This window comes from Nansenia antarctica (genome assembly GCF_963989245.1).
Source record: "Nansenia antarctica genome assembly, chromosome: 3".
Taxonomy (NCBI): domain Eukaryota; kingdom Metazoa; phylum Chordata; class Actinopteri; order Argentiniformes; family Microstomatidae; genus Nansenia; species Nansenia antarctica.
The window spans coordinates 64326941-64346766 of record NC_137688.1 but is presented as its reverse complement, the minus strand read 5'-3'; the positions used below and the strand labels follow the sequence as shown (position 1 = coordinate 64346766).

The 19826-nt window shown below is 42.6% G+C and overlaps 1 protein-coding gene across 1 annotated transcript in view; it reads left to right on the top strand.

Moving 5' to 3' along the window:
• Positions 1-1085: 1085 nt before the first annotated feature.
• Positions 1086-19826, top strand: part of LOC308154265 (solute carrier family 22 member 3-like) — a gene marked incomplete at both ends in the record, with an annotated part of 60483 nt that continues 41742 nt past the window's right edge. The window contains one exon of the mRNA XM_080527432.1: positions 1086-1520. Within this exon, the coding sequence (XP_080383558.1) occupies positions 1086-1520 (435 nt within the window). The remainder of the gene's footprint in view (positions 1521-19826) is intronic.

Sequence of the window (19826 nt, the reverse complement as noted above, 5' to 3'; positions counted from 1 at the left end):
TCGAGTGGGTTCTTCATCACTTCGTTTGTCGTCCTATGCCAAAAACCGGAAAACATTTTTTTTCACAACAAGACTTGTTTGACTCGATTGCGAGGTTTCACAATTGCCGAGATGGGAACCTGTTAATGAAACCCTGTCTCATATGGTTACTTTCTCGGCTGAAAACATATTAAAACTTCATAAAATGACATTAGACATTACACACTTGTAGAGCCAAAATTACATCTTTTATCTGGAGGTATAAAATGGAGGATTTAAAATCCCCGCTCCACGACCGGCCGGTGCGAAATGCATTCTGGGAGGCAGTATGCATGCTGCAGTGTAAACAGTCGGCTGGTATTGGCATACTTATTATGAATTTAGTATGCAGTATGTACTCATTGAGTCAGTGTTGCCAACTTGGCGACTTAACTAGTCAAAAGCGCCCAGCGACAAATCTAGCTACTTTTTCTGGTCATTTGGGGAGTATCTAACATATCCAATCACAACAATGATTTTTCACACTAAAAAAATCCCACATACATGAATATAGTGGATTTTGGCAAATATTTTTGGGCCGCTACCCACACGTTTAGCTTTGTTGCTCATTCCACGAATGCATGATCCATACAAGTTGTACCTCGTTGTAAAGGTGACTAATCAGGCTTTCCAACAATACAAAATACAATACCAATTGGTATTATTAAAGGGGAGGAATAATCAACAAAAAAGCGTTTCCGAACTTTTTTTGAGCGGTTTAGTTTTTTTTTAGGGGTTTTGTAAACCTGGTCAGCCTATTTTTTATTCATTTAGCCTTTCAGAATTGCATATTATGCAAACTAGTTGATTACGTAATCTAGCTACTTCTAGCTGCTTTTGGGAGAGCCAACAGCTACTTCCATTACAGAGGAGTTGGCAACGCTGCATCTAGTATGCTGTATATTCTCATTGAGTATGCCAGTATGCTAGTATGCCAGTATGCAGTATGGTGACCAGTGTTCTGGAAAGGGTGAAGGACGATGTGAACCAGGGTGACATCGGACTTGGAGAGGGAACTCCAGTGCCGTCTGTCAGAGGAGCTAGACGACAGACATCCAGGGACCTGGATGCCGTCCCAGAAGATGGACGACATCGTGGCAGGCTTCATGGAGACGGTGTTCGACAACATACTGGACCACGATCTCGTACCCCTGCAGGAGCCCGGCACGTCGGTCTCACAGGACCTCCCTGTGCCCCCGACAGACGGAGAGGCATCAGAACCTTCCTCCTCACCAGCCAGTTGTGTGGAACACGACCCCGGGGTCGCCCCAAAGAGGGTGAGAATCCACACCTTCAGGAACCCCCTTTACTTGCTGACTGAGCAGTCAAGCAGTCCGTCCTCCTATGATGGAGAATCCTCCACCACCTCAGAGAAGAAGGCCCTGAGGCAGACTGGCTCAGAGGAGGACATGCGGGCGTCTATTCAGGACACCGTCATTCAGCCCAGACCCCCCGCCTCAGACCCTCCTGCACAGCGGGGCGCCTCTACGAGGAGGAGAACCGTCTCCAGGACGCTTTACAAACAGAAAAGATAGAGTAGTAATAATAAAAAGAAACAAAAAAGAAACAAAAGAAAGTATAGGGGTCTTATTGATTTTTTGATTACTAAATCAAAATCTAAGTGTCTTTGTAGGACAATCTACTCTGTATACTGAAATTACACCTAGATTTCGGAAAACAACTACCCATACGCCGAAGAAGAACCATTTTACACCTGCTGTTATGATATTCTATTTTCGTATAGTCAGAGTAGCACTGACACCTCTGGGTACACTTCCTCTGATGGCTCCCAGAGTGCCAGGACTACCACTGCCAGCTGTGGCTTGGCCTCATCTCAGGCAGCAACACAGAGGGGCACAATGGATGTGATCTGCTCTTATGCTGGTGCGTTCTATATCGTGGAGCTCCGCCCCATAGGGGAGCTCTGCTCCTATTGGTTTACCCCGCTACCTAAAGTAGCCAATGACTGAATTTTTTCAATGCCTGCGCCCGCCCTGGGGTGCTATATAAAGGGGCGTCCTTCGATCCCTCATTCTCCCAAAAATTTCAGCACAGGTTTATATCTGAGACTGAGAAGGACGACTACTGAGACTGGAGAACCCGCCAGACTTTTCCCTTCAAGATATGGATCGTCCGCCGCCTATGAAGAAGTTCCTCCGGGACGCCTGCTGCTGCGACTTCCAAGCAGCGGAGGACAAGCACGACTACTGCCACGTCTGCCTCGGCCCCGAACATGCATGGCAGATACATTGATGACATTTTATTGTTTTTTTCGGGGTCAGAAGAAGAATTGCTACTGTTCCACAAGTATGTCAACTCCACAAATGAGAACATCAGATTGACTATTGATTACAGTCAAACAGAAATTAATTTCCTTGATTTAAAAATCATCAAAACTGACAAAGGGTCACTTCATACCACTATTTACAGAAAGACCACAGACCGCAACACCATCCTTAGAGCGGATAGTTTTCACCCCTCCAGCTTGATCAAAAATATACCATTTGGGCAATTCCAAAGGCTGCGGCGCATCTGTGACAGGAAAGAGGACTTTGAGGAAAAGGCATGTCAAAGGTTCCAACAACGGGGCTACCAACCCAGCCTTCTTGATCAATCCCTCACCAAAACCAAAGCTCTGGAGAGAGCTAACCTCCTCAGACCATCACACCGAGCCCAAAAACCCAAACAGATCTATTTTGTCACTCGATACAGCAGGGAGGCGGCTCGCATCAACAACATCATAAAAAAGAACTGGAGCATCATAGAAAGTGACCCAGCTTTGCATGATGCACTCCCAGAGCCCCCGTCTGTCTCATACCGACGCGCACCCACCCTCAAGGACAAACTGGTGCGTAGTGACATGGTGCCTAAAACCAAACAGCATTGGCTATCAGCCCCTGAAGGCCATTACCAGTGTGGACACTGCAATTATTGTCAACACATGATCAGAACCAAGCACTTCACAGATACAAGTGGCTTCAGGTACCAGCTAAAGTCTTTTTCCAACTGCAACACCACATATGTTGTTTACAGGCTGGAATGTGGATGTGGTTGCTTCTATGTGGGACGCTCTAAGCGTAGACTGAGGGACAGATTCGCAGAGCATGTTTATGCCATCAGAACATCCAATGACCAATATCCTATGGCTAAGCATTACCAACAGGCTGGCCATAGCAGCCCCAGTTCTTTAAAAGTGGTGGTTCTGGAAGTGGTCCACTCCTCTCGCAGAGGAGGGGACAGGCTCAAACGGCTCCTACAAAGGGAAACATTTTGGATTTTTAAACTCAATGCCATGGTTTCCCCTGGGTTAAATGAAGAAATTGATTATTCTCCATTTCTGTAATTTTTGTATGGCCATACAGCTGTTTTTAATTTTGTTTTGACATTGTTTTCAATCATATCTATATATTGTGGTGTTTGGTTTTACTGTACATAATTGGTGTTTCATGGTACATATTTACCTGTATAACCCATGTTGACCACTAGGGTAGTCACCTCCACCCATTGATTATGATGTCACTTCCACTCATTGTCTTCATAAGTGAAATGTTTGTACCAGTACTCCATGTGCCCTGAGGAAGGTCAGAAGACCGCAACGCGTCGGCATAGCCACTCCTAATAAAGGCTTTTTAATTTTTTCTACAATAAGAGTGCCTTGGTTCCCCTTTTTTCTTGGATATTACTGCACCTCTCTCCAAAGAGCACCTTATTGGGATTATTACTCTCCAAACAGAAGCGCTTCTCTCCTCTGCTTTCTGTATGATTATAGAGTTTACATGTTCAAGGAAATATTGTATGATAATAGAAAGGTACACTTTAATTTAATTAAAGAAGTAACAAAGAACACATTTATTATCACAATTGCATTGTGTTCCATGTCTTTCTCCATTTAATAAATAATGCCTAGTTGAATGGCTAAACAAGACAACTGTCTGGACAGTACTATATACAGTATATTCTCATGCTAAAATCGACTGTAAATCCAGATTTTAAAGTTGATATTCTTCCCCGTGGAGCATGCCCCCATAACCTGTGCCCCACCCAACATTTTTAGCTCCAGCCGCCACTGGTATAGCTATATAGAGAGAAATGTGTCATTTGCCGTAACGCAAGTAAGCCTACGTGTTAGCTAGCAAGCTGGGCTAGCTAGCTACAGTGTGGTGTTAGCTAGCTACGGCGTGGGTTAGCTAGCAAGCAGAGGACTAGCTAGCTACAGTGTGGTCCTATGTTAGCTAGCAAGCAAATGTTTGCAATGTAGCAGATGAGTTTTATGAGGACACTGCCGTCTAGAAAATGCAGCCACATTATTAACTAGCTACCAATTGATAGCAAGCTTCACAGTAGCTAGATTGATTTGTGCAGTAGAGTGATACAATTAAACAGAACTAGCTGTGTTGTATAACACCATGTAACCCAGTACAGTGCAAGTCATATTTTAGAGTCAGGCCAAATTATAATATTCTGCCTGATCACTTATGGAGTCAAAACTAGATTGAAAGGTGTGCGTGCCTTGCAGACAGCTCCATGTGGAAGAAAAAAAACTTGCAGGGGTACGTTTGTGGGCGAGTGGTCAGCTAGGAAGGTAGGAGGTAGACAGCCGAGGGGCTTTGAACATTCATCATTATTTTTGTCCTTTTCAAGTCTTGCAGCTGCAGTAATGAAATGGAGCACAGACGCAACTGAGGAGAAAGGCACAGAGGAACGGTGTACTCAATGAGTTTGTATTGTCCTGACAGATTCAGCCCCGCCACTGACGGGCTGAAGAGGTTCCTATTCCTAAATAATAACAGTTATTCTATCTCTCTCTCTTCCTCTCTCAGTGGCCGCGTGTCTCTGCCTCCTCCTACTACCGGGGGAAGTGGAGAAGCGAGAAGAGGTTTTTGAATGACGACAGACGCCGTGTGTAAGCCTTATATAGGCGGACAATTGAGGAGAAAGGCAGTGTAAAGGTCTCTAGGCACAGAGGAACGGTGTAGTCAATGAGTTTGTATTGTCCTGACAGATTCAGCCCCGCCACTGACGGGCTGAAGAGGTTCCTAAATAATAACAGTTATTCTATCTCTCTCTCTCTTCCTCTCTCAGTGTCCGCGTGTCTCTGCCTCCTCCTACTACCGGTTGCTTTATATAGGCGGAGGGTCCCGTCCCTCGTGACACAAGCGTCGCCTGGGCCAGCCAATGGGCTGGCGCAGTGTAATTCAGCTTCTGATGAGGTCACGCAGGGGGCGTTCCCATAGTGAGATACGAAATTAATACTATGAAAGAGAACGAGTCTGATCACTGACACCTGTCCGTAATCAGACCGTCAACCCTCTCCACCAAAAGTCTGGCTCCCTCTACAGGCCAGAACGCGCCATGCTCCCCACAGTCAGACTACGCTTCAGAGCACCTTACATGCACCAGAGAGGAAGGGAGGTGGAGACACACGAGAGTAGGAAACTTGACCTCAGCTTTGTTAATTGGTGTTATGGTTGTTAGTTGGTATGTTATGGTTGTTAATTGGTAGGTTATGGTTAGTTGGTTTGTTATGCAGAGTGTGCGAGAGATATACACACACAAACCAACACAGTCTCACACTAAAACAAACACACTCTTCCTCATACTGTCATTCTCTCCCTCACATGAGGCTCACCACAGACCAACAAAGTATCACACGCACAAAAACACACAGTTATCCCACACTGTCATTCTCTCTCTCACACTCTCACACTCTCTCTCACACACACACACACACACACACACACACACACACACACACACACACACACAAACGCACACACTCCCCTACACACTCAGTCATAGACACACAAATGCACACGGGTAGGTTAGTGGATTGTGTGTGGGGGGCAGTTAAATAATGGCTACACATTCTCTCTCTCTCTCCCCTCCGTCCCTCTCTCTCTCCCCTCCGTCCCTCTGTCTCTCTCCTCCGTCCCTCTCCCCTCCGGATCTGCAAAGAGGAGTGGACCAACATCTCTCCTGAGATGTGCACAAACCTGGTGACCAACTACAAGAAACAACTTTTATATAATGTGTTTTTTCGGGATTTGTTGGTATTCAGACTTTCACTGTTAAAGTAAACCTACCATTAAAATTATAGATTGTTCATTTCTTTGTAAGTGTGCAAACGTACAAAATCAGCAGGGGATCAAATACTTATTTCCCCCACTGTATATGTGTGTGTGTGTGTAAGGTTCATGCAAGTCTTGCTCTTTATTATTGCATTATTAGCTATCGGCCAGGGGGGTATTCCACGAACGTTGATTAGTATATAGGCGATAAAAATAAATGCCGCGATCAGGCAACTCGAGATTGGAATTCAAGCCTCAGGTGATTCCTCGAACGAGGATCAGGCTTGTGTCATGAGTGTTCATAGAACACCGGCTTAGAAATCCTCGATATGGGCGCGTGCACGCAGGCATAAAGAGCCCCGAAGAGTCGAACTGTCGAAATGAAGATGGATCTTTATGAAGACGAAAAATAAGATGTAAAATAGTGTAATACTGCCTCAATTAACAAGGCGAGGGAAATGGTTTGGCAAGAAATTGCTGACCGATTAAATGCGTAGGTCATACTAGCTAGCCCCAGTTATTGTTATATGTTCATATTTTAATAAAATAATATTTACTACTGTGGTGATATCAGCAGCAGGCTACAAACCGTCATATTGTCACGATGGCCTAGTGGTATTAATATTAAAATCTCATCTAAACAAGTATATAGGCCAGGGGTCGGCAACTAAGTTTGGCCTCGGGCCCCCAAAAAATTGAGCCACTAGATGGCGGGCCCGAACATAATCAAAGGCTAAGTTAAGTAATTGATTGTTAAAAAATGTGACGTTCTAATGCTTTGACTTTTCTTTCGAAAAATGTACATGTTTGGCTAATCCATGGGAGGGTAGTTCATTTGGAGGTTATTTTATTTGTTTGATTTGTGATTGGTTAAAAGTATGCATGCGGAGAGTGATTGGCTTAGATAGAAATGGGGGCGGGCTTAATGAGTGTAATCTGGGTGACAGGGGAAACGGAAGGTTAGTTGTAGAGAGAGATGGGAGTTGGTGAGTTGAGCTCTGAATGATTGTGTTTTGTTAAATCTTTTCTGTTAATTCGTTCACTGTTTGGTTGTTATATGTACTAATGGATCGATGTGTTTTGTCAGTTTTACAATCTGTTTAATTAAGGAAGAAGGAAAAGCAAACCGAATTGTGTCAAGTCTCGTCATTTCACCCGCACTGCCGGAGTAAGCAGAAGATTCACCCATTCAGCTAACTAGAGGGAGAGCTGAACAGTACACATCGCTAGTCAACTAACACAGCTTGTTTTGTGAGCCTGCTAACAATGTAAAGTAGTGTTATAGTTAACTAGGTAGCAGTCCAATCCATTACGTTGCAGTATTTTGGCTTGACTAGCGAGTTTGTGTTATGATTCTCAACAACGTTGAAACGTAGTTTCACCCTTTTCCATATTTTTGAATAATAAATGTGTGGACTGACGATGTAGCGCAGCCTAACTTATTCTAATGATTATTTAACATACTTTTGTTCTGATAATTATTCCCCCCTCCTCCCAGACAAGGTCACATTATTATTGGATTGGTTGTTTGCGTGTCTGGTGAAGTTAGCTAAACATTTAACCTGCTAGCTAGCAAGATAAACATAATGTCACTCTTCAAAGGTCTAAAGAGGAAAGTTGACGGTGAAAACAGGGCATTTAAAGAGGAATGGACAGTGAACTATACGTTACCTATAGGGAGCTAGGGGTTTGTAAGGGATAGTTTACTTTACAAACAACATTGGAAATAACATGTTCTGCTTTGGCTTGTACCTTAGTTGGGAAGGTACTGCCAGGGAAGGGGGTGGGGGGGTTGGGGAGAGTGGCTTACTGTTCAGGTTTGATTTTTTAGGTTTGTTTTTTCTTTATCGTGTTTTTTTATTTTATTTTTGTTCACTCACACATCACATCATCATTCTTTACTACACTGACTGTGGGTTCATGGGGATGTATCTACTACCATTCAAGGTTGTATGACGGGGAGAACTAATGCCAATGCTCAGGGTGATAGAGATCATATAAAATATATTTCTTGGAATGTAAAGGGTGTAAATACAAACAGTATGCAGTTGGAGTATTTATTGATCTTAAAAAAGCTTTCGACACAATCAATCACAACATATTAATCAGTAAACTGGAACGGTATGGGATCAGGGGGGTAGCATTGCACTGGGTGAGAAGTTATTTAAGAGACAAGAAACAATTTGTGAAGTTGGGAATGTATTCATCGTCATGCTTGGACATTGCTTGTGGCGTCCCCCAAGGGTCAGTATTGGGTCCGAAACTGTTTATTCTTTATATAAATGATATTTGCAAGCTATCAAAAACATTAAAATTAGTACTATTCGCAGATGATACAAATATGTTTTGTTCTGGGGGGAATTTAAAGGAGCTAATGGAGATGATTACTTCAGAAATGTGCCAATTAAAAAGATGGTTTGACATAAACAAAGTATCATTAAACCTAAGCAAAACTAACTACATGTTATTTGGTAATTATACAATGAATACTCAAGTACAGATACAGGTAGATGGTGTGGACATTGAAAGAGTTCATGAAATTAAGTTTCTTGGTGTGATAATTGATGATAGAATAAGCTGGTCATCTCATATAAAAAATGTCCGAAATAAACTGTCAAGAAGCATTTCAGTACTGAGTAAGGCAAGACACGTTCTGGACCATAAATCACTCCACACTCTCTACTGCTCACTGCTTTTACCATATTTAAATTATTGTGCGGAGGTTTGGGGCAACACTTATAAATGTAGACTACAATCACTATTAATATTGCAAAAAAAGAGCCATAAGGTTAATTCATAATTCCGGTTATAGAGATCACACAAATTCATTATTCTTAAAATCAAAAACATTAAAATTCACGGATCTGGTCCACCTTCTAACAGCACAAATAATGTATAAAGCAAATAACCTACTCCCTAGGAATATTCAAAAATTGTTTTTTGATAGAGATGGGAGTTATCATTTGAGGGGGGAGTTACATTTAAAACATATTTATGTACGTACAACGTTAAAACGTTTTTGTATTTCTATATGTGGAGTGAAGCTGTGGAACGGATTGAGTGTGGAGCTAAAGCGGTGTCCAAGCATGACCCAGTTCAAAAAGCGGTATAAAAACATGGTTTTCACCAGGTACGAGGAGGAAGAAGGGCTTTGATAGTCACCAGTTGTTTCCACAGATTATTTGTTTATTTACATTATCTGTTTTCTATTGTTGGTCAATATGTAAATATGTAAATACATTTGATTTAATAAAAAAATAAAAAATATATTAATATTGAAGTCAACTGCAGATTATTAATTATTAATCTCTGATTATTGGAGAAGGGGTAGGATTAAATAAGCTTATGCTTCTTCCTGCTCCTTTTCGGACATGTTAAGTAAATAGTGTTTTTTTTGTTTTGTTTTTTTGTTTTTGTTTTTGTTTTTTCTTGTTTTTGTTTTGTCTTTTGTTGTTATGACTATTTCTTTCTACACATGTTCGAAATAAAGCTTTCATTCATTCATTCATTCAAATAATCCTGTTAAAAGAAAAAGAGTCATGACCCATCTTAAGGGTTTAAATGCGAATTTTGCATTCTTACAAGAAACACATTTAAGTGATCACTTTAGAATCCGCAAGGACTGGGTAGGTCAATTATTTCATCATAAATCAAGAGGTGCTGCCATTTTGGTTAATAAATCCACACCATTTATTGCGTCAGATGTTATTACGGACTCCAAAGGGAGATATGTTATAGTCACAGGGAAGTTATTTTCCACTCCACTTGTTTTGGCCAATTTATATGCTCCCAATTGGGACGTAACAAATTTCATATCCGCATTTGTATCTACTATTCCAAATTTGGATTCACACTCACTCATTTTAGGGGGGTGACATCAACTTGGTTATGTCCCCAGCTTTAGATAGGTCCTCCCGGAGGGTCACTGGTCCGTCGAAATGTGCATTATTAATTCAGATGTTTCTCCAGAAATATGGCCTGTGCGATGAATGGCGCTTTCTACATCCATCAGCTAGACAATATTCATTTTTTCCCCATGTGCACCATACCTTTTCCCGCATTGATTATTTCTTCATGGACAAAAAACTTTTACCCAACCTTCAGGACTCTAGTTACAAGAGCATTGTTATCTCAGACCACGCTCCCGTTGTTCTTAAATTGACATTTCCACAACTGACCCCTAGGTGCTACCAATGGCGTCTTAACTTACTCTTGCTCTCTGACAACATTTATTCAGATGATGTCTATAGAAATCCCTTTATTTCTAGAAATTAATACAACTCCAGGCATGTCTTACTCTATTATATGGGAGTCTCTTAAAGCCTCTCTGCTTGGTAAATCCATTGCCTTTGGAGCCTCAGTTAATAAGGAGCGCACACAACGACTTTGTGACATAAGCAATTTAATTGCTACACTTGATGGAAGATATGCAACAGACCGTTCACCAGATCTATACACACAACGTCTTCTGCTCCAATCGGAATATGACAGTCTCTTGACGGTACATGTAGTGCGCTTGCTTCAACAGGCCCGCTATAGGATTTATGAATTTGATTGATTGATTGAAAACTTTATTAGAAGATTTGCAGAAGTAGGTACATGAAAGTACATATTACATACAAGGTCAACTAACAGGATAAAAACCCAAGAAAGCCACTGGCTTATTTCAATTGGGGTCCTTGATTCTCAATTCATCGTTACATGTAAGACCGACAAAAAACCTAGTACTATCTACAAGATAATACAGACAAATAACTAGTACTATCTACAAGATAAACGTACATCCAACATGGGAAGAACAATACAACAAAACATAAGGTATGTACAGCGATGAACAAGGTGACAAGACCAGTAAATTGCTTGCTCATCAGATTCGCAAGTCAGAAGCAGCACGTATTATTCCTCAAATAAGGACTAATTCTGGCGCCACTACTGTTGTTCATGAGGAAATAAACAATCGTTTTAAGCAGTTCTACGCATCTCTTTATACTTCAGAATCTTCTCAGGACCAGTGGCGGCTGGCCGATAGAGGGCGCTGGGGTGCCGCCCCCACCTTCACTTCCTAGTTGCGATTTGTAAAAAAAATAAAATTTAAATAAACATTGTTTATTCACAAAATGCGGCTGATATTCTGTCGGCGCCTATCAGCATTCATTAAAAAATGTGTGTAAAATTCACTGTTAAAATACATAGGGGGAGGAGTCGGGGCGCCGGCCGAATGCAAGTCTATGGCAGGCCAAATACTTTTGGCTTACACGTGAGCTGTAGCAGCGCTCCAATTGGCTGTCTCCTATTTCTCGGCCGGGGCGCAAAAAATTGCGCCCTGAATATCCGGTTGTTAAGTCTGACGTCAAACGTGACGTTTTGCAATTTCCGGCTCCAAACCAGAAATACAACATTGTGCGCGCGACGCGAGAGAGTTTTTGCCGGGTGAGATGTCTTCAGATAGAAAGTAAGCAAGTTGAAACGTTAGCAAATATAATTGCTGAGTGTTCTGACAGAGAAAGTTGGTTAAAATTGGTCGTTATTATTGTGACTAGAAAGTGTCTGACTGACACTTGACAATGACTATAATTCCATTGTGTAAATAGTGTCAAAGAACTATCAAGCTAGCTAGCTCAGAGGTGATGAGATGAGCTAGTCTGCTGCACACATGCCAGCTAAAGAGCTAACTGGAGGCACTTTATTATTTTACTTAAGTTAAATTAGATATACAATCTTTCTTATTCTGCTAGAATTGGGCTTCATTGGTAATACCATAATGGCATATTTACAGTACATGGACAGTGGATTGAAGCATTTGAAATGTCTGTTTTGTATAGTATAGTTGGACATGTTTTTTTTCCAGGTGAGAGAGTAATGTCAAAATGACATTATCTGACTGCATTGCCCACAGCAATCCAAAATTCAATTATAATTATGTTATACCAGAGAGAGAGAGAGCAAGAACCAGGTAAGAAAGTGGACAGGTAGTCAAGACCACATAAGTAAGTAGCCTTGAGAACCGATGGTTCTCGAGCCTAATGGCCCATAGGGAAGGAGCATATCTCCTGTTTCCGTAGCGTGAGGCGGCTTAATGTACAAGTTAGTACACCCCCTGGACATGACGCTGGTATGTCGCAGGGTCTTACCCCCTGGGGGGGGGGGGGGGTCCATGCCACCCCCCCAAGGCAGCAAACCTAGGGGAAACACTGTTATTCTCATGCTAAAATCGACTGTAAATCCAGATTTTAAAGTTGATATTCTTCCCCGTGGAGCATGCCCCCATAATCTGTGCCCCACCCAAAATGTGTAGCACCAGCCGCCACTGCTCAGGACCCTCAAGTGATTAACTCATTCTTTAATGGCCTTAATATCCCATCGATTAGTTAAAACTCTCATGATAGTTTAGAACAGGAATTCTCCTCTGAAGAGATAGAGGCTGCCATATCTTCTATGAAAAGTGGGAAGGCGGCTGGCCCAGATGGCTTTCCAAATGAATTTTATAAGGCATTTTCCAAACAGCTTTCCCCATTTCTATCTTTATTATTTGCAGAGTGCCTGGAAAATATGACTCTTCCGCCTACCTTTTATCAGGCATCTGTCTCTCTGCTCTTAAAGAAAAATAAAGACCCACTGGAGCCCGGATCCTACAGAGCTATATCCCTCCTAAATTCGGACTTTAAAATTCTGACAAAGCTCCTAGCAAAACGTATGGAAGGCCCTCTGCATGAGGTAATACATTCTGACCAAACAGGATTTATTAGTAATAGACATTCCTTTTTCAACATTCGACGGCTCCTCAATGTGTTATACTCCCCCGCATCAAAGGATCCTGAGGTAGTGGTATCATTTGATGCGGAGAAGGCGTTCGACCGCGTTGAGTGGGACTATTTGATAAACGCCCTTCCAAGATTCGGATTTGGCCCCAAATTTGTGATGTGGATCAAGACTCTATATTCCTCCCCTATGGCGTCAGTGCGTTCGAATAACATTTCTTCAGAGTATTTCTCTCTCCAACGTGGCACGAGACAGGGATGCGCTTTGTCTCCAATTTTTTTGCCCTCGCGGTCGAGCCCCTCGCCGTAGCACCAGTGGCGCCGGCAGGATTCGATTTCATAGTACGCACAGAAACGTAAAAAACTTTGCAGAAATAGCGCAGACTAGCCTACAATATACATAGGTTGGATGATTGTATCACCTATTCATAGTTTTCAGTCACGTGACTGGCACAGAGCCCTGGCGGCCAAAACATAGTGGAAACTCCGTAGAACTGCAGCACTGCCCTGTCATTAACCACCTGTTTCAAGCAACAATTATTTAGATCACCTCTCAAAGAAGAAAAACAAAGATATGTGAACAAACTACACATTTTGGACACTTGCAATCCATATAGAGCACCTGCCGCAGTATTTCAATCACTAAAAACAGCGACGTCGCTGCCAGAGCTGCAGTTCGGTGATGTCTACATACATCTTGTGGAGAATCTTTCCCCTCACACTGCCGCCAGGATGAAAGCGTACAAAAGTACAGACAGTTATCTGTTAGATCTGGATCGGTCAATAATGCTAATGTTAGCTAGCTAGCTAAAGGACCTATACAACCAACTCCAAGCTGGTAGCGTCCACAACAACAAACCATGTCAGAACGATTATGCAAAGATAATGACTAAAAATAGAATAACTAGGCTAGTCAAAGTCAACTTTATTGTCAATCCAATATATGTACAGACATGGATTATATGTACAGTCAATCCAATATATGTACAGACATAAGATTAGAAAATAACTATATATACAAAAAATACTAGATAAAAGATTTGAAATGTGCGGTACAATGTACAGGGGTGGAATACAATATGAACAATGACAATAGTGCAATAGTGATAATTGGCTCAGTATAATCGAGTAAAGTGGCTAAGTAAATAATTAAAATCATCAGTGTTTACTTGAGCTTAATCTTCTCCTCTGAGTTTTTCTTTTTCTGACGGAATTCTGTAGAAGCCCAACCCAGGGTCGTCTCCTCGTCGATTAGTGCACCCGATTGCACAGCAACTATCCAGCATTTTGTCAAACAACTACTTACTTGGTAAAAACCTGATAAAATAGCTGGCAGGCAGCGGAAGAACGATTTGTTTTGCCCGCCAGGTGGGCGTTCCCCTTATGCCGTGACGACCTCGTCAGATGAAAACAGCCCAGGTGACAGCGCATGCGCACCTAACACATGGGGAAAACAAAGGGCCTATTTGGTGACACTGTGACAGCGCACCAATACATAGGCTAGCACCGAAACGAGAGTTTTGCACTCACTTTAGGCCTACAACACACACAGCAGCATACACGTTTCAACGACCAGATATGTGACAATATAGGCTAGCCCAGACAGAAGCCGCTGCACCACTTAACAATAAAAGCAAGACCAAACCAATCCGACTGGCAATAAAATCATAAAATGTTCCTACCTATTTGAAGTGAAGTCTGCGCCTCCCCGTTGCATCAAACTCCAGCAGAATGGCCTCCGCATCAATAGGAATATCATGATGTATATTCATAAGGGCAAGTCCACTCAGTCTCTTGTCTGTCATGCTGTTCCGGAGATATGTCTTCAAGGAATGGAATGGAATGGAATGGAATGGACTTTATTTGTCATTGCTACAGTACAGGTACCAAACAACGGAATTTAGGAGGGGTGGCTCCCCTGGTGTTAGGAAAGGGAAAAAAAAAATACATTTTAGAAAAAGCATAAAATCACAAGAAGGTAAGGAGCTGGTTTACATAAATAAAGGCTATGTACACAATCCACTGTACTATACTGCACAGATAGTCAACTAGGGTTGTCATGTTGCACAAAAGTATTTTTTTCACGTTATTTTAAAGTGTCACAGTTTGCAGGCTTGAAATGTACATGTTTGGCAGTGGACACCGGCATTGTTAGGAGAACCTTCATGACAGTATGCAGGTTGGGGTAGAAGTCTGCGGTTAGTCTCAGAACTTGGAGGATGTCACTGGTGACAGGTGTATCATGCGGCCTGTTGCGCTCCCTCCACAGATTAAGCTCCATATCTGCAGTGTCAACACTGGGCATCAGCGCACCATACTCCTCCTTGATCTCCCTCCATAAACTGTCCGTCAACAGTGGCAATTTGTCGGGTAGAAGGTACTGGGCTTTAAGACGTGGCAGTGCAAGGCATACTCTGTCTCTCACCTCTGTGGTCAGGTGGTCGATGAACGGAAAGAAAATGATTCTTTTCCAGTACTCTTGTGGGTTTTCTGCAGGTGTGTTAGACCTGTGAGCTTGTCTTTTGGCGATGCGAGGCAGTGAAGGGACAACATCAACAATCGCAGCCAGAGAGCATGTTTTTCCCCATATATCGCTGTATGTGGAGTCATCTCTTTTGTGCTCAAGCACACTCACAAGATCCGTGGCCATTTGAGCGGCCATAGGTAGCTCGCATTTTGGATTCTGTAAGCCATTACTCAGCGGTGTCAGGCAGTGAAGAAGCTCCTGAGTAATGATTAGACAGACGATGAATTCAAAGGTCTCCATGGCCCGAGTGAGGGAGGATGCTGTGGAGCTGCATTTGGCGTCAGTGTCTGTTTTCAGCTCAGCCAGTGTGGTTAACACGTCCTCGTAGTTTTCGATTATAGTAGACAGACACATATCATGCTGAGACCAGCGGGTATCAGAGAACTTTTGGAGGGGTTTTTTGCTGCTACTGTTGCTCAGTAAGCACTGTAAGCGCTTTGGGGAGGCTGTGATGAAGGTTACTATCTCTCGACTTGTTTGCAGAGTATTGCGGACCACAGGGATTTTCGTTGAGTGCACAATCGCTAGGTTTAGCGCATGATTTCTACAGTGCACATAGACGGCAGCAGGGTACTGTACTCTGATGCACTGTTGTCTGTCCTGTGTTGTGGTTGTTGTGTTGTCCTGTTTTTTGACACGTGAAAAAAGTATAAACGCACTTGCTGTGGTGACGAAGCAAATTCCTATATGTGTAATGCATAGTGGCAATAAACGTTATCTGAATCTGAATCTGAATCTGATGCGCGCCGGAACGCCTCGCACCTTCCCACTGACATTCCCAGCGCCGTCATACCCCTGTCCAACCATACGAGCAGGATCCAGATCCAGTTCTCTTAATCGGTTTAACAGAAGTTGGGTCAAGGTCTCGCCTGTTGTGTCAAATCCCCAAAATCCTCTCGCACAGAGTAGCTGCAATCAAAACAGTCCACGTATCTTACTACGAGAGCTACTTGTTCTATGTTGCTTATCAGCAGTCTCATCATCCAATAAGCTGAACCACTTGGCATCCCTGCATTTGTTGAGAATTTTGTCTTGAATCTGTTTCCCACATAGTTCAATCAACTCGTTCTGGATTTGATGACTAAAGTACTTTGCGTTACTTGGTGCATTTTCGAAATATTCTTTCAGATTCTCATCTCCTTCAGCACGGTATTTCAGAAGCGCCTGGAAATTACTTCGCTCATCAGTGTGGCCTCGAATGGGTATATTTTGCTGTCCGCAAACAGCAATTAGATCGATGACTGCTTTCAGTCCATGTTTATTGCGCTCTACTGCTTGTTGGTGTGAGCGATCTAATTTGGAATAGATAGACTGGCTCTTTCCCGAAGCAACATCAACAAATTCACCTGCTCGCAGTTGGGCACTAATGTGAGCTGGAGTTGACAAGTGTCTTGAAACTATTTTCTTTGCATTACTCCAGTCAGTAAGTGGCTTCGTTCTCAGAATCATGTCTCCTGATGAGAAAAGCATGCAAGCTACACAAAAAACGCCATCAACGCTTTTACTGTAACGCAGAGTGGGGTAAATGCTCTCATCAAAAAACTCCTCCGGTATTTTCCGTTGCTTCCCACATATTACCCTACTTGGGGGTATCCAACCTCTGGGAGGCTTGAATCTCGTCTGTAACATTTTCAGTTTTACAGAGTCTGATGTCGTTTTCAGTTCACCAATGACACAGCCAATGTCATCTTCAGAGCCAGCACATACAACCTCATACCTCTGCTGCTGTGTGTCCTCGGGGCTCGGCCTAGCTACACAGCAAGCTACCGTAGGGGGCTCGTCACCATGTAGCTGACTGCTGCTGGCGCCTTCGCTGGTGTTCTCTTCGCATATTTTTATTTTCTTCCCTCTCCCAAATGCCTGAAGAAGGCTCAACTGTCTTTTGGACATTTTCACATCAAATCAGACACTAGACAGCTAATTAGGAAGCTAGTTGAGCTAGTTGAAAATAATTTTAGCGCCAGAAATGAGTGACAAGTCAAATCAAATGACAGTGACGTAAGCACCAATCATTGGTCTTTATGTTTACAAACAACAAACTAATGAGTGATTGGCTGAACGCAACGTGAAAGAGTTTATTAGGGGGTGTTCACACTTAACTTATTTTTTAAGAAAAAAGCGTGGCCTTCAGCGCCTTTTTACATACAACCCTATGGGAAAAGGGGAAAAGCGGCCGCCTTTTAAAAAGCGTGAGAAAAGCGCAGCTGCCTTTTAACTTTTCAGAAAGGCGCTGTGTGATGTCAAGCGCCTTTCTGACAGCTGACCAATCAGGACGAGGAGAATAGGTAGGCGTGTACCTTCCCTAGTAACCTACTTCCTAGCTACCGGTGCTCCAAGACGTCAGACCCATCAAGATGGACAAAAACAATGCTGCACTACCAGTTGAACAACTCGTGATTGCTACTGGTGTTTCATAACGTGGTTCCAGTGTTAGCAGCATTCGGCAGAAATCTTCATTTTCCGCAACACTGTTGCAAATATACCCAGTTCAACACAACACAAAATACATATAATTATTAAGCACGTTTATTACAGAAAAAAAAAATCCTTTAAAAAAATGTGGATGCACAGTGCGTACAGGATTCCGGCTGCCGGCGCCACTGCGTAGCACTACGGGCTAACAATGGTATTCAGGGTATCTCTCGTGGGACTTTAAATCTTAAGCTGTCTTTATACGCTGACAATCTACTTTTGTTTATTTCTAATCCAAATGTCTCCCTCCCTAAGGCCTTATCTGTTATGGAAGCTTTTGGCAAAGTGTCAGGGTATAAGTTGAATGTTGGGAAAAGTAAAGTGTTCCCAATAAACAATGCTGCCGTGAATAGCTAATTTTCCCACTTTCAGTTCAGAGTGGTCCAAGACCAGTTTACATATTTAGGAGTAAAGGTGACAAGAAAGCACTCAGACTTATTCAAGGCAAACATTGCTGCTCTAGTCGATAGGCTCAAGCAGTCTTTTATATACTGGAGGTCTCTACCTCTTTCACTCATTGGCCGGGTCAATGTTATAAAAATGAATGTGCTCCCGAAGTTCTTGTATTTTTTTCAATGTTTACCTGTTTTTATACCCACATCTTTTTTCACTCTAATTGAACTGACTTTTCTGTCTTTCATTTGGGATGGCAAAGTACCACGCATTGGGAAGAAACACTTACAAAAATCCAAAGATTTGGGCGGTCTTGCCAAACTTCCAATCATATTACTGGGCAGCAAATTTCATGGGCCTCCTTCACTGGATACCACCAGATCAAGGGCAGGTCATTCCTTTTTGGGCCCAACTAGAGTGGGAGTCGTGTAAACCTGCCAATCTGTCCTCTTTACTGTGTTGCTCTCTTCCATTTCCTTTAAGAAAATGTGGTGACAACCCAGTGGTAAAACAGTCACTCAGGATCTGGAATCAATTCCGATTAGCCTTTAACTTGAAACATCTCTCCATATCTGGTCCAATTTCTAAAAATATTCTGTTTCCCCCATCATTAAATGATGGTGCCTTTCAGGCCTGGCACACATCTGGGTTAAAATCTCTATCACAGCTATACATTGATGGCACACATTTTTTTAAAAAGCACTACGGTTTTCTTATTTTATCGGATTAAAGTAGCGAAGACCAGAAATTCCCATTCATCAGAGCAATTGCGCGTCATCTCCCTGTCATCAGAATGTCCACGCCCCTTTTTGGGTGATAGAAGCGGAGAAGTTTGACTGGCGGTCAATGGAAATTTCTGGTCTTCGCTACTTTAATCCGATAAAATAAGAAAACCGTAGTGCTTTTTAGATATTAGGAGCACAAATCCGATGGCCAGTTAGGCAAACTATTATATAGTGTCGTTGCCGATCAATGATCGACGTCGTTATATAGAGAAAAGTAATGAAATAGGGGTTGATTCACCAGATCAGTCATACGTCATCTCCCTGTCATCTGGGATGTGTAGTTCTTCATTTGATCTAGCCTACTAAGGTACTACTTAGTACCTACTAACCCTTCACCCATAACGGCTATCGACTAGTGCTACTGTGCATGATATTTCTATTGTAATCATGGGAGATAAATGTTCAAAGAAGAAACGAAAGCAAACGCTGTTGGGGGGACTGGAGGTGAAGACGTTAGGACCACGGCAAATCAACTGAAGAACTACAAATCCCTGATGACAGGGAGATGACGTATGACTGATCTGGTGAATCAACCCCTATTTCATTAATTTTCTCTATATAACGACGTCGATCATTGATCGGCAACGACACTATATAATAGTTTGCCTAACTGGCCATCGGATTTGGGCTCCTAATATCTAAAAAGCACTACGGTTTTCTTATTTTATCGGATTAAAGTAGCAAAGACCAGAAATTCCCATTGACCGCCAGTCAAACTTCTCCGCTTCTATCACCCAAAAAGGGGCGTGGACATGACGGGAGGGGAAAGTACCCGGAGGCGTTGCTCTGATGAATTGACCGCCAG